This window comes from Chlorocebus sabaeus, chromosome 11 (assembly GCF_047675955.1).
Source record: "Chlorocebus sabaeus isolate Y175 chromosome 11, mChlSab1.0.hap1, whole genome shotgun sequence".
NCBI classification, from domain to species: domain Eukaryota; kingdom Metazoa; phylum Chordata; class Mammalia; order Primates; family Cercopithecidae; genus Chlorocebus; species Chlorocebus sabaeus.
In genome coordinates, this window is record NC_132914.1 from 48530093 (window position 1) to 48546359 (window position 16267).

General features: G+C 40.9%; 1 protein-coding gene across 24 annotated transcripts in view; it reads left to right on the forward strand.

Annotated features, from left to right (window-relative positions):
- ATF1 (activating transcription factor 1) overlaps positions 1–16267 on the forward strand; it is a 57981-nt gene that overhangs the window by 36669 nt on the left and 5045 nt on the right. For 22 of the 24 annotated variants that reach the window (XR_012094493.1, XM_008003234.3, XM_073020731.1 and 19 more), the window contains 3 exons: positions 9686–9816; positions 14188–14370; positions 14459–14618. Coding sequence is in view for 23 of the 24 variants with exons in the window: in XM_008003234.3 (XP_008001425.1) it covers positions 9686–9816; positions 14188–14370; positions 14459–14618 (474 nt within the window). In the remaining variant the exon portion in view is untranslated. Of the gene's footprint in view, positions 1–9685; positions 9817–14164; positions 14371–14458; positions 14619–16267 lie in introns of those variants that run through there. The other 2 variants (XM_073020745.1, XM_073020742.1) reach the window with 2 other exon arrangements.

A 16267-nucleotide genomic window follows, 5' to 3' on the forward strand; every position in this document is an offset into this window, starting at 1 on the left:
TACCTAAAGATCTAAGATTTATGTCATTAGAGTCACAGAGAGAGAGGAATAAAGTATAGTGCAGAAAAAATACTTGAAGAAATAATGGCTGAAAAATTACCAAATTTGGTGAAAGATGTAAACCTACAGGTTCAGAAATGTCAGCAAACTCTAAACAGGATAAACACAAATAAATCATTGCCCAGACTTACCATAATCAAACTGCTGAAAACTAAAGTTAAAGAAAAATTTTATGAGTAGCCAGAGAATAATGGCACATTACTTTCAAGAGAACAATGTGAATAACTACAGAGTGCTCATCAGAAACTATGGAGGCGAGAAGAAAATGGAATAGCATTTTTAAAGTGCTAAAAGAAAAAAGAAGTATCTCCTGGGTCTTGGCACCCAAAATAAAAAGAAAATAAAAAAAAGATCAACCCAAAATTCTGTGTCTACTGAAAACATCCTTCAGACTTGGAGGCCAAATAAATATTCTCATGGAGGAAAACTAAGGGAAATCATTGCCAGCAGACCTGCTATAAAACAACTGCTAAGAAAATTCTTAAGAGAAAGAAACTTGAAGGTAAGGAATGAAGAAACAGCATCTGGGCAAATATAATGGACAGTTCCTCTCCTATTGAATTCCTTAAAATAGGGGTCTCCAAGCCCCAGGCCATGGACTGGTACCTGTCTGTGGCCTGTTAGGAACCGGGTTGCACAGCAGGAGGTGAGCAGCAGGTGAGCAAGCCTTAGCACCCAAGCTCTGCCTCCTGTCAAATCAGTGGCAGCATTAGATTCTCATAGGAATGTGAACCGTGTTGTGAACTGCACATGCGAGGGATCTAGGTTGCATGCTCTTCATGAGAATCTAATATCTGGTGATCTGAGGTGAAACAGTTTCATCCTGAAACCATCCCCTGACTTCCCTATCCATGGAAAAATTGTCTTCCATGAAACCGGTCCCTGGTGCCAAAAGGGTTAGGATGTAATCCCAGCTACTTGGGGGGCTAAGGCAGTAGAATCGCTTGAACCCGGAAGGTGGAGGTTGCAGTGAGCTGAGATCGTACCACTGCACTCCAGCCTGGGTGACAGAGCAAGACTCTGTCTCAATCAATCAGTCAATCAATTTGACAGCTGAAAACAAATTATGAAATTCTGGTGGGGTTTTTAATATATGCAGAGGCAATATATAAAACATCTACAACATAGAGAGGGAAATGTAAACAGATCTAATATGGTGGTAAGGTTTCTACATTCCACCTGAAGTGGTAAAATACTGATTCTGTGTAGACGGTGAAAAGCTAGGTATCTATATACCCCTAGAGCAACTACTAAAAAAAACTACGCAAAAAGATTTAGTCAAATATACAGTAGATTAAAATTTGAAAAGTCTTCAAATAATCCAAAATAATGCAGGTGCAGGAACACAGAAGAATTTTAAAAACAGAATAAACAGAAAGCAAATAATAAAGTGGAAGATCAGCCAATACTGAAGATGGCCTACACTCACCAAATAAAAGATAAAAGGCAATTGTAAAACTATAGCTCAATATCCTTCATGAATATATACACAAAACATACTCCACAAAATATTAGCAAACTAAATCCAACAACGTATAAAAGGTATTATATGCCATGACCAAACAGGATTTATCCCTGAAATGCAAAATTGGTTTAGTAATTGAAAATCAATTAATGTCATACATCACATTAATAGAATCAAAACAAAAAACATATGATCATCTCAAGACACAGAAAGAGCATTTGACAAAAATCCAGTACCCTTTCATGATAAAACTGCTCAACAAACAAATAGAAGGCTGCTTCCTCAACCTGATGAAGAGTATCTACAAAAAACCCACAACTAACCTCCTAATAAGAAAATAATGTGGAGATCCCCTCTCACCACTTCTAAACATTGCACTCAGGGAATTAGTCAATAAATTAAATAAAAGGCATCCTGATTGGAAAGGACTAAATAAAACACTTTGTACATGACATTATCTTATATATACAAAATCCTAAAGAATCTATTAAAATAGAACTAATCAACAAGTACCAGCAAGTTGTAGGATGTAAGATCAATATAACAAAAATCAACTGTATTTCCTTATATTAGCAATGACTAATCAAAAAATGAAACTTAAAAACAATTCTATTTACAATAACAAAGTATAAAAGATTTAAAATTAAATTTATAAATTTAAATTATACCTAGATATGAATTTAACAAAAGAAGCAGAACACATGTACTGGAGGCCAGGCTCAGTGGCTCATGCCTGTAATCCCAACACTTTGGGAGGCCGAGGCAGGCAGTCACCTGAGGTCAGGAGTTTGAGACCAGCCTGGCCAACATGGTGAAACCCTGTCTCTTCTAAAAATACAAACATTAGCCAGGCCTGGTGACTGGTACGCACCTGTAGTTCTAGCTACTCAGGATGCTGAGGCGGGATAATCCTTTGAACCTGGGAGGCAGAGGTTACAGTGAGCCGAGATCACACCATTGCACTCCAGACTGGGTGACAAGAGCAAAACTCCATCTCAAAAAAAAGAATACATATACTGGAAACTATAAAACCTTATTGAAAGAAATTTTAAAGGATATAAGTAAGGCTGGGAGCAGTGGCTCACACCTGTAATTCCAGCACTTTGGGAGGTCAAGGCGGGCAGATCACGAGGTCAGGAGTATGGGACCAACCTGGCCAATATGGTGAAACCCTGTCTCTACTAAAAATACAAAAATTAGCTGGGCGTGGTGGCCCGTGCCTGTAGTCCCCACTACTCAGGAGGCTGAGGCAGAAGATTCACTTGAATCCAGGAGGCAGAGGTTGCGTTGAGCTAAGATCGCGCCACTGTACTCCAGCCTGGGCATCAGAGCGGGGAGACTCCCCGTCTTAAAAAAAAAAAGATCTAAATAAGTGAAAAGACATCTCATGTTAATTGATCAGAATACTAAATATTAAGACAACCCCATTAAAAAATGAGCAAGGGGGCTGGGCATGGTGACTCATGCATGTAATCCCAGCACTTTAGGAGGCCGAGGTGGGTGGATCACCTGAGGTTAGGAGTTCGAGACCAGCATGGCCAACATGGTGAAACCTTGTCTCTACTAAAAATAAAAATAAAAACATTAGCCAGGCATAGTGGCGGGCACTTGTAATGCCAGCTACTAGGGAGGCTGAGGCAGGAGAATCACTTGAACCAGGAGGCAGAGGTTGTAGTGAGCCGAGATCGCACCACTGTGCTCCAGCTTGGGTGACATCAAAAAAAAGAGAAAAAAAGCAAGGGATTTGAATAAAAATTTATCCAAAGAAGATAAACAAATGACTAATAAAGCTATGAAAAAATGTTCAGCATCATTTATCATTAAGGGAATTGCAAATCAAAATTGTGAAATACTGCTTCAAACCCACTAGGATGACTCAAATAGAAAAAAAAGACCAATAATAAGTGTTGGTGATGATATGGAGAAATTAAAACTCTCATACACTGCTGGTAAGAATGTAAAAATAAAAAAAATAGTACAGTTGCTATGGAAAACAGTTTGGCAGTTCTTCAGAATACTGTTACCATATGACCCACTACTTCCTATGCTAGTTATATCCCCAAGAGAAATAAAAACATACATTTATATGAAAACTTGTACATGAATGTTTATAGCAGCATTGTTTATAATAGCCAAAGCATGGAAACAACCCAAATGTCCATTAAGTGTTGAATGGATAAACAAAATGTGGTGTATTCATAAAATTGAATATTTTTACTTAGCAATTAAAAAGCAATGAAGTACTAATACATGCTACAACATGGATAAACCTTGAAAATATTAAACTAAGTAAAATAAGTCATTTGTAAGAGATTGCATATTGTATGATTCCATTTATATGAAATGTCCAAAATAGACAAATTTATAGAAACAAAGTAGACAAGTGGTTGCTTAGAGCTTGGGAGAGGAAAGAGAAGAATGAATTGACTGCTAATGGGTACCTAGTTTCTTTTAGGGGAACAAAAGTGTTCTAAGATTATAGTAGTGGTTGCACAACCCTGTTAATATACTAAAAACACTGAATTGTATGCTTAAATGAGTTAATTGTATGGTATGTGAATTATATCTCAGAGCCATTTTTCTTTAAAAAGACAAAGATTATTAGAATGGATATAAAAAATGACTCACTTCAAAAATGATCTAGCTAGTCTAAAGTAAAAGGATGGTTAAAGACATACCATGAAAATACTAATGAAAAAAAACTTACATGGCTATATTATTGTCATGTAAAATAGACTTCAGAATAAGGAAAATCTGCAGAGATAAAGAGGGATATTACATAATGATAAGAGTTCACCAAGAAGACATAATCCAAATGTGTATGCATGTAACAAAAGAGCTTTATAATATATTTATCAAAAACTAGTAGGGCAGGTCCCAGTGACTCACACCTGTGATCTCAGCCTTCCAGAGGCCAAGGAGGGAGGATTGCATGAGCCCAGGAGTTCAAGACCAGCCAGGGCAACATAGTGAGACCCTGTCTCTTCACAAAATTAAAGTTAGCCAGACGTGGTGGTTTGTGCCTCTGGTCCCAGCTGCACAGGATTTGGAGGCTGCAATGAGCTATGATTGAGCCACTACACTCTAGCATGGGTGACAGCAAGACCCTGTCTCTAAAAAGAAACTAACAGAACTGAAAAGAGAAACAAACAGGTCCACAGTTACAGTTGATGACTTCAATAAACCTGTCTCAGGATTCATTAGAACTTGTAGTCAGGGCCAGGCGTAATCCAGCACTGTAAGCCTGTAATCCCAGCACTTTGGGAGGCCGAGGCGGGCGGATCACGAGGTCAGGAGATCAAGACCGTCCTGGCTAACACGGTGAAACCCCGTCTCTACTAAAAATACAAAAAAAAAATTAGCCGGGCGTGGTGGCAGGTGCCTGTAGTCCCAGCTACTCGAGAGGCTGAGGCAGGAGAATGGTGTGAACCCGGGAGGCGGAGCTTGCAGTGAGCCGAGGTCGTGCCACTGCACTCCTGCCTGGGTGAGAGTGAGACTCTATCTCAAAAAAAAAAAAAAAAAAAAAACTTGTAGTCAGAAAATCAGCAAGATTATAGAAGAACCTAATGCCAGATAATATCAGAAGCCAATAAGATCTTTTTTTTTTTTTTTTTTCCTGAGATTGAGTCTTACTCTGTCACTCAGGCTGGAGTGCAGTAGCACGATCTCAGCTTACTGCAACCTCTGCCTTCCAGGTTCAAGCAATTCTCCTGCCTCAGCCTCCAAAGTAGCTGGGACTACAGGCGCCCACCACCACGCCCAGCTAACTTTTTTTGTTTTTAGTAGAGACGGGGTTTCACTATATTGTCCAGGCTGGTCTCGAGCTCCTGTCCTTGTCATCTGTCTGCCTGGGCCTCCCAAAGTGCTGGGATTACAGGCGTGAGCTTTGCCTAACTGACATTTTTATAACACTTGACCCAGCAGCTGTAGAATGAAGAAAATCCACCAAGAAATATCACATTCTGGGTCGTAACAAATCTTAACAAATTTAAAAGAACAGAAATCATGCACAGAATGTTCTGTGATCATACTGAAATTAGAGTAGAATAATAGATACAGGAAGGCCAGGCACAGTGGCTCATGCCTGTAATCCCAGCACTGTGGGAGGCCAAGGTGGCCAGATTGCTTGAGCCCAAGAGTTTGAGACCAGCCTGGGCAACATAGGGAGACCTTGTCTCTACAAAAAAATACAAAAAATTAGCCAGGTATGGTGGTGTACACCTGTAGTCCCAGCCACTCAGGAGGCTGAGGTGGGAAGATCACTTGAGCCTGGGAGATCAAGGCTGCAGTGAGCCGTGATCGTGCCACTGTACTCCAGCCTAGGTGACAGAGTGAGACCCTGTCTCAAAAAAAAGAAAAAAACCTTTTGTGATTCTTAAGCCACTGTGATCAAATGGTTCTTAAGTAGGGAATGTCTACGGAGTAAGTCTCCTTATTAATATTTTCAAGCATGAATTAGTTATTTCCAATGTGGTTCTTACAGACATTCGCAGGATTACCATGTTTTCCTTTCTGATGAACACTCCCATCTTTACACTGAATTTGGAGTTTTCAGGTCTTGCTCTTAAGCATAGTCAGATATAAAAAGAAACACTGAGAAGCAGACTAGGTGGCCAATTATTTGCATGACAGTATTGAGAAAAAAAATAAAGCCGGGCACAGTGACTCACACCTGTAATCCCAGCACTTCGGGAGGCCCAGGTGGGCAGATCACCTGAAGTCAGGAGTTCAAGACCAGCCTGACCAAAATGGTGAAACACTATCTTCACTAAAAATACAAAAATTAGCCGGGTGTGGTGGTGCACGCCTGTAATACAGGAGGCTGAGGCAAGAGACTTGCTTGAAATTAGGAGGCAGAGGTTGCAGTGAGCTGAGATTGCACCGCTGCACTCCAGCCTGGGCAACAAAAGTGAAACTCTGTCTCAAAGAAAAGAAAAAAGAACTGCTAGTAGTTGTTTTTTCCTAAATCATTTAGCATTTACCAACTGTCCAGACCAAAGGTTATTTTCAGGTAGGAAAGTTCTGATTTCAACTTCTCCATTGGCCCATGCTCAGCACAGTTTATCCTGTTCCAAGTACTCATTGAAGAACTTGTTTACTTGGCTGTCACTGACACCAAATGGGCTTGTAGACACAAAATGCCATAAGGATAACAGTCATCAGCAGGATGCTGAAAATGGTTCCCATCAACACCACGTTCTGCCTGCGCAGCACCACATAGGGCCGGCTTCACTCCAGCAGATCCATGGCACTCAGGGCCTCTTCCTGCCCCACCAGGAGGCTGCACAGGCCAAGGCACAGCCATGGCAACGCCAGATGCAGCATCTTCCCCTGTACTTTTCTTTATACTCAAAGTGTTTCATAATTTAAAATGGAAAAATAAATGGGCGCAGCATTCCACAGTCTCATGATAGACTGGCTGTAGGACCATGCAGGCATTGAACAGAGGTGGACTTGCGGAAAAAAAGACCATGCAGGCAGTTTGTTAAATGAATCTGGAGCTCTACTCCAGACCTACTTACTCAATCATGGCCACCAGATGGGAATCTAGATTCAACAGACCTTTCCAGAATGATTCTATTACATAGGCAGGTTTAGGAAGCACTGTGACTATTCTACAGAAATGCTTAAAACAGAGTCCTATAGGACTGACACCTCCATTGTGCTTCCTGTGGAACTTCTCTTAATATAGTCTACAGTTGTATTAGCTCTTGGTGGGACAACAGTCCACACAAAGGAGACCAAACTGGAGAAGGATCTTCAACATGTTACAGAAGAACACATGAAAAAACTGAAAGTATTTGGCCTAGAATAAGGAAGACTTGTAGCAGTTATCAAATATTGCAAAGTAGGTCACAGATACAGAATTGGGATTAGGCTTAAATTTCTTGCTATGACTCATGCCTGTAGTCCCAACACTTTAGAAGGCCTAGGTGGGAGAATCACTTGAACCCAGGAATTCAAGAACAGCCTGGGCAAAATAGGCCCCATCTAAAAAAAAAAAAAAAAAAATTAGCCAGGTATGATGGTATGTACCTATAATCGCAGATGCTTGGGAGGCTGAGGCAGGAGGATCGCTTGAGCCTGAGAAGTCAAAGTGGGGTGAGCCATGATCATGCTACTGTACTCCAGCCTGGGCAACAGTGAGGCTGTCTCAAAAGAAAAGAAAAAAATAATTAATAAATTTATTTAGTTTCACTGGATGGAACTAGCTTTGGACCCAAAAAAGGAAAGGTTCTAACTATTCAATAATAGAATGGTTTACTTTTTGGAAATAGTGGGTGCCATTTTTCTGGAAGTAGAGGTTGTCAGGAATATTAGGGAATTCCTCCATGAGCTGGGAAGTTGGCATAGATAAAAGAGCCCTTTTCATTCTAAGGGCTTTCTTTTTCCTTTGTGATTCCTTTTTTGTTGTTTTCACATAAGTATTTCAGTTTTCTCATTTTTCTACAGTGAACATAGAATTCTTAAGTATTTCTTTTTTCTGTCTTTTTTTCAGAAGCAAACAATGCATATTGCCTACTCTTTCCTCTACCCCCAATTGTCTTCTTTTTTTTTTTTTTTTTTTGAGACAGTGTCTCACTTTGTTGCCCAGGCTGGAGTGCAGTGGCACAAATTCCACTCATTGTAGCCTCCACCTCCCGGGTTAAAGCAATTCTCCTGCCTCAGCCTCCCAAGTAGCTGGAATTACAGACATGAGCAACCATGCCCAGCTAATTTTTGCATTTTCAGTAGAGATGGGGTTTTACCATGTCGGCCAGGCTGGTCTTGAACTCCGGACCTCAGGTGATCTGCCTGCCTTGGCCTCCCACAGTACTGGGATTACAGGCATCAGCCACTGTGCCCATCCCCAATTGTCTTGAAAGACCTTTCTTTTTATCAAAGAATACTTTTTCCATCCCTTATTCTTGTCATTAGTGCCATTTCACTGAGTCTGAGGGATATCCATGGGATCATATTTACCTCTTTTTGTTAAAATAAGCAATTTTATTCATCATTGATACTCTGCATTTTATAGTAGTTTTTCTTACCTACTTTGTTTGGAGAACTGTTTTACGGGTTTTTATTTTTTGTTTTTGTTTCTTTTGAGACAGTCTCACTCTGTCGCCCAGGCTGGAGTACAGTGGCACCGTCTTGGCTCACTGCAACCTCCGCCTTCCAGGTTCAAGCAATTCTCCTACCTCAGCGCCCCCAAGTAGCTGGGATTACAGGCACACACCACAATGTCCAGCTAATTTTTGTATTTTTGGTAGGGATGGGGTATCACCATGTTGACCAGGCTGGTCTCCAAACTCCTGATCTCAAGTGATCTGCCCACCTCAGCCTCCCAAAGTGCTGGGATTACAGGTGGGAGCCACCATGCCCGGCCCTCTTTACTCTTTAATATGTAATCAGCCTGGAGCACGTCATTATAATAACATGTGCTAAATAAAATGATTCTTTGGAATAATAGTTTAAATGTCTGGTAGATTATTGTAACTTTTTTTTTTGAGACGGACTCTCACTCTGTCACCCAGGCTAGAGTGCAGTGGTGCGACCTTGGCTCACTGCAACCTCTGTCTCCTGAATTCAAGCAATCCTCCTGCCTCAGTCTCCCAAATAGCTGGGATTACAGGTGCCCGCCACCATGCCCAGTTTATTTTTGTATTATTAGTAGAGACAGGGTTTCACCTTATTGGCCAGCCTGGTCGTGATCCGCTGGTCTCGGCCTCCCAAAGTGATGGGATTACAGGCATGAGCCACCACTCCTGGCCGATTATTGTAACTTTTACCTGAGATTGAAAAAGTTTTAGAAATTTCTTTTTGTGGCCGGGCATGGTGGCACATGCCTGTAATCCCAGCACTTTGGGAGGAGGAGATGAGTGGATCACTTGAGGCCAGGAGTTCAAGACCAGCCTGGCCAACATGGTGAAACTTCGTGTCTACTGAAAATACAAAAATTAGCTGAGTGTGGTGGCTTACGCTTGTGGTCCCAGCTACTTGGGAGGCTGGGGCACAAGAATCTCTTAAGCCAGGGAAGCAGAGGTTGCAGTGAGCTGTGATGGCACCACTGTACTCCAGCCTGGGTGACAGAGCAAGATCTTATCTCAAAAAAAAAAAATTTCTTTTCGTGAAGTCATTCACATTACCAATGTTTAATAGAGTTCTGTTTTTTTACAGAAAAATTTTGAAAGACTTATCTTCTGAAGATACACGGGGCAGAAAAGGAGACGGAGAAAATTCTGGAGTTTCTGCTGTCACTTCTATGTCTGTTCCAACTCCCATCTATCAGACTAGCAGCGGACAGTACAGTATGTATAGGAATCACTTTCCACGTTATAAACACATAAAACCTGACTTTTCTGTAGAAAGACATGGCGTTAGAAAAACTGTCGTACTTTGATAGTGATGATTATTAAAGGATGTTTTCAGCCAGGGATAATGCAAAGTACTGTTTCGCATTATTTCATTTACTCCTTACAACAACTTTGTGACATAGGCAGTTATCAATGTATGAGGGAACTGAGGCCTACGTCATTAGATACTGTTTTGTTTTGAGACAGAGTCTCGCTCTTGTCGCCCAAGCTGGATGCAGTGGCACGATCTTGGCTCACTGCAACCTCCACCTCCTGGGTTCAAGTGATTCTCCTGCCTCAGCTCTGGAGTAGCTGGGATTACAGGCATGTGCCACCATGCCCGGCTAATTTTTGTATTTTTAGTAGAGAGGGGGTTTCACCATATTGGCTAGGCTGGTCTCGAACTTCTGACCTCAGGTGATCCGCCCACCTTGGCCTCCCAAAGTGCTGGGATTACAGGCATGAGCCACTGTGCCCGGCCTTATTTTGTTCATTCTTTTATCTATGTAGTTCCATACATAATTGCTGTATATTAGTATAATTCCTTTCAGAACATTCCTGGCTTTTTTTTTTTTTTTTTTTTTTTTTGAGATGGAGTTTCGCTCTGTTGCCCAGGTTAGAGTGCAGTGCCATGATCTCGGCTCACTGCAACCTCCACCTCCCTGGTTCAAGTGATTTTCCTTCCTCAGCCTCCCAGGTAGCTGGGATTATAGGCGTGCACCACTTTGCTTGGCTAATTTTTGCATTTTTAGTAGAGACGGGGTTTCACCATGTTGGCCAGGTTGGTTTCGAACTCTCCTGACCTGAAGTGATTCACCCACCTCGGCCTCCCAAAGTGCTGGGATTACAGGCGTGAGCCACCACTCCTGGCCCCTGCCTATTCGTTAAAAATATTTATTGTTTGATTTATATACAGTAAAATTCACTCTTTGGGGAGTTGAAGTCTATGAGTTTTGACAAACATGTAGAATAGTATAACACCACCAATCAAGATTGAGTTCTATCACCCTAAGGAATTTACTTGTGCTGCCTATTTGTTGTCTCCCGCTCCACTCCTAACATTAATCTTTAAGTTTCATTCAGTCTTGCCACAAAATATATGTCCCATCTGACTACCTCTTGCCATCTCCAACCACTACCAGCTTAGTTTAGGCTGTCATCTGAATTACTGGAGTAGGCATCCAGTTGGTCATCTTGCTTCCATTCTTGCCCTAATAATCAGTTTTCCATGCTGTGGCCAAAGTGATTTATTTAAGATGTCAACTAGATGACATCATTCCTGCTCAAAGTCCTCTAGTGACATTTTATCACACTTAGAATAAAATCCAGATCTTACAAGGCATGACATTTAGGATCTGCCTACCACTCTGACCTCATCTCCTGCCACCTGATGGCATTCTGACTGCCCCAGACTTCCTAACTGTACCTCAGACACACGAGCTTGTTTCTGCTTCAGGATCTCTGGAGTTGTCGTTGCTCATGCCTGGCATGTTCTTCCCCCAGATCCTTACATGGCTTGCATCCTACACCCCTGCTCTGCTTAAGTGTCACCTCCACAAAGAGACCACTCTTTTTCAGACTTGTGGCTCCTCCCTTTAGTTTTCCTTAATCTCCTATATTTTTCTTTATAGCATTTACATATAATTAAGTTAGTACACATTAGTTTAATTATAGACTGTATGTATGTAAGTATAGATTAGCTTATTTATGATCTGTTTTCCCCACTAGAATATAGCATCCTTAAGGGAAAGAACCTTATTTGTTTCATTCACAACTACATCCTTGACATATAGGACCCGGCATATAGTAGGCTTTCAGTTAAGTTTGTTATGAATAAATTAATTTAGAATATATGTATAGAATACCACTTAAGAAACTGGGGGCCAGGCCAGGTGGTTCATGCCTGTAATCTCAGTACGTTAAGAGGCTGAGGCTGGAGGATTGCTTGGAGCCACATTCAGGACCAACCTTGGCAACATAGCAAGACTGCGTCTCTACAGAAAAGTGAGGAAAAAAAAAGAGCCGGGGCATCATGATATGTGACTAGTCCGATCTACTCAGGAAGCTGAGATGGGATCTCTTGAGCCTAGGAGGTCGAAGTTACTGTAAGCCCTGATCGTACCACTGCACTCCAGCCTGGGCAACAGAGCAAGACCAATCTCAGAAAAAGAAAGAAAGAAAAGAAATAAAAAGAAAGAAACTGGGAGCAATGGTTGCAAGGAAAGAAGCTTGGGAGCAGAGATCACAGGTAGTGGGGAGGTTCACATGTTATCACTGAAATAAGTGTAGTACAAACTAGTATTTAGGGCAGCATGGGCCAGTAGAACTTCATATGATAATGGGAATGTTTTATGTCTGCATTGTCCCAGAATAATAGCCACTAAAGCATGTGTGACTATTGAGTGCTTGAAATATGGCTGGTGGAGAAACTGAAATTTTAATTTTGTTTAATTTTAGTTAATTTAAATAGCCACATGGGGCTAATGGCTACCCTATCAGACAGCTCAGTTTTAGAATAAATACAGCACATTAACAGGTAAATACACATGTTAAGAACAGGAAGATATGTTGCAAAAATGAAAATATGTATTAACATACTTAATATCAAAACATTTGCATCTACAGGTATGTATTTTTATATATTAGGTTGGTATAAAAGTAATTGTGGTTTTTGCCACTGAACATAACGGCTAAAGTATATTCAAGTCTGATACTGATAAAGTCTATATAAGCACAGGAAAATAATGGGAAACATGTGCACCAAAAATAATCATCATCTCAGGATGGGGGCGGAGGGGGGACAGTGAAATAGAGATAGATAATGGGACCTTTAATTTTATTGATGTTTATACTTATATAAATATGTGTGTGTGTATGTGTATATATATAATAATGTGTTGCAGGGAAAAAGATTAAAACTAATTGTTAATATAACTTCACAGCAAATCTCTGAGCCTGTTACGGTGGATCACGCCTGTAATCCCTGCACTTTGGGAGGCCAAAGTGGGAGGATCACTTGATTTCAAGACCAGCCTGGGCAATATAGGGAGCCCCTATCTCTATAAAAAATTTAAAAATTAGCTAAGCATGGTCGTGTTCATCTATAGGTCTAGCTACTTGGGAGGCTGAGTTGGGAGGATTGCTTGAGCCCAGGAGGTGGTGAACCAGGACCACACCACTGCACTCCAGCTAATAAATATTTTGAAACTCATACATTAAAATTGGGGCAGTTGGGGAGGGATAATTATGAACGTGTGAAAAAAATATTTTTCCATCAAAATACACACATATACATGTATTTTGGCTTCCTGGTAGCCAAAACATAAAAGGAAAATATGTTACATAACTGTAATCCAAAAAGAGGGTACAGAGATAAGGCATTCAATTCTGAAGATTATATGGGAATTGAATAATGCTAAAATGTTTTCTATTTGGTCATGCCTTATGGCATTTAAGGGCTGAGGAGAAAGCATGAACACAGGTATAATTCAGTGAACAAATGTTTGTGGGGAGCTAAGTAGTGTTTTCTACACAGTGGCTTTCTGCTATGTTTATTAGTGATTTTCACTAGGAAGTAAATGAATAGATTACATTTCTTAACTATCACTTAAGTAAATATCTTAATAACATGTAATACATTTAACAGTGGTACCACTAGAAAATGGAGCTAAAAAACAGTATAAAAATGACTTATTTTCTCATTATATAACCTTTTATTCTATTGAATTTTTTTCCATAAGCACGTTATCTATTCGGAAATATTTTGAAGTAATAACCTTTATAATGCTTTTGACTCAAAATTACAAAGTATGTTTATGTTTCCTTTTTATTTTTTCTTAAAAATTAACTATCATGGGGCCAAGCGCAGTGGCTCATGCCTGTAATCCCAGCACTTTGGGAGGCTGGGGCGGGTGGATCACCTGGGGTGAGGAATTCGAGACCAGCCTGGCCAACATGGAGAAACTCTGTCTCTACTAAAAATACAAAAATCAGCTGGGCATGGTGGCGCACACCTGTAATCCATGCTCCTTGGGAGGCTGAGGCACAAGAACGACTTGAACCCAGGAGGCAGAGTTTGCAGCGAGCTGAGATTGTGCCACTGCACTCCAGCCTGGGCAGTAGAGTGAGACTCCATCAAAAAACGAAAAAAAAAAAAAATGCTGTTTTATTCCTTTTACATGTAGTTCACCTAAAGTAGTCAGCAGTTACCAAGTAGAACTGCATTCATACCTGTTTTAGTAAATAGTGTTTGTGGGCTTTTTGCCACTCCTTTGAATTAGTGTATTGTATAACCTTACAATAGCTGTTTTCTCTCTTTGATTAAAGTTGCCATTGCCCCAAATGGAGCCTTACAGTTGGCAAGTCCAGGCACAGATGGAGTACAGGGACTTCAGACATTAACCATGACAAATTCAGGTAGTACTCAGCAAGGTACAACTATTCTTCAGTATGCGCAGACCTCTGATGGACAGCAGATACTTGTGCCCAGCAATCAGGTGGTTGTACAGAGTAAGTATGCTTTCTGTCTACAGAAAATCTCCTAACACTCTCAGAGACACTTAACCAACTAACTCATTCACTCTTGTTTGCCTTCTAGCTGCATCAGGAGATATGCAAACGTATCAGATCCGAACTACACCTTCAGCTACTTCTCTGCCACAAACTGTGGTGATGACATCTCCTGTGACTCTTACCTCTCAGACAACTAAGACAGATGACCCCCAATTGAAAAGAGAAATAAGGTTAATGAAAAACAGGTAGGTAGTAAAATCATACTACCAGAATGGGTAATGTTTTTACAAATCTCAAAACATAACCAGATGTTAACTGGAACTGTATACAGTCATGGGCTCTATGACAATGTTTAAGTAAACGATGGACCACATATATGAATGATGGTGGTCCCATAAAATTATAATGGAGCTGAAAAAGTCCTGTGGTAATGTCGTAGTGCAACACATTACTCACATGTTTGTGGCAATGCTGGTATAAACAAACCTATTGTGCTGCCAGTCATGTAAAAGTGTAGCACATGCAATTATGTATAGAACATAATGCTTGATACTATAATAAGTGAATATGTTATTGGTTTATGAATTTACTGTATTTTATCATTAAAGTGTGTATGCCTTCTACACTGTAGGCCAGGCGTGGTGGCTCATGCCTGTAATCCCAGCACTTTGGGAGGCTGAGGCGGGCAGATCATTAGGTCAGGAGGTCGAGACCATCCTGGCTAACACAGTGAAACCCCATCTCTACTGAAAATACAAAAAAATTAGTTGGGCATGGTGGTGGGCACCTGTAGTCCCAGCTACTTGGGAGTCTGAGGCAGGAGAATTGCCTGAACCCGGGAGGCGGAGCTTGCAGTGAGTCGAGATTGTGCCACTACACTCCAGCCTGGGCAACAGAGTGAGACTCCATCTCAAAAAAAAAAAAAAAAAAGTTAACTGTAAAACAGCCTCCAGGCAGCCCCTACAGTAGGTATTCCAGAAGAAGGCATTGTTATCATAGGAGATACCAGTTCCCTGTGTGTTATTGCCCCTAAAGAGCTTCCAGTGGGATATGGTATGGAGGTGCAAGACAGTGATACTGATGATCCTGACCCTAGGCTAGTTAGCCTAGGCTAATGTTTGTGTTGGTGTCTTAATTTTTAACAAAAAAGTTCAAAAAGTAGAGAAGTTATATTTGGTTTTTGTGGGGTTTTTTAAGACAAGGTCTCACTCTGTCACCCACAGTGGAGTGCAGTGACACAGTCTTGGCTTACTGCAACCTCTGCCTTCTGGGCTCAAGTGATCCTCCCAGCTCAGCCTCCCAAGTAGCTGAGACTATAGGTATATACCACCACACCCAGCTAATTTTTTTTGTTTTTTGTGGAGATGGGGTTTTGCCATGTTGCTTAGGCTGGTCTCAGACCTGGGCTCAGGTGATCCATCCACCTGCCTCAGCCTCCCAAAGTGCTGGGATTACAGGCATGAGCCACTGTGCCCAGCCTAAAAAAATTCAAAATTAGCTAGTACAACCACTGTGAAAACCACTATGGAGATTTCTCAAAAAACTAAAAATAGAAATCTACCCAAAGGAAATCAGTATATCAAAGGGATACCTGTACTCATAAGTTTACTTGCAGCACTATTCACACACAATAGCTAATAGCATCAAACTGTGTGTCCATCAGTGGATAAATGGATAAGAAAGAATTAAATCACGTCATTTGCAGCAACATGGATGGAACTGAAGGTCATTATCTTAAGTGAAATAAGCCAGGCACAAAAAGAAAAATATCACATTCTCACTTACATGTGGGAGCTAAAATATTTGAACACATGGAAGTAAAGAGTGGAAAAATAGGGCCGGGCATGATGGCTTATGCCTGTAATCCCAGCACTTTGGGAGGCCAAGGCGGGAG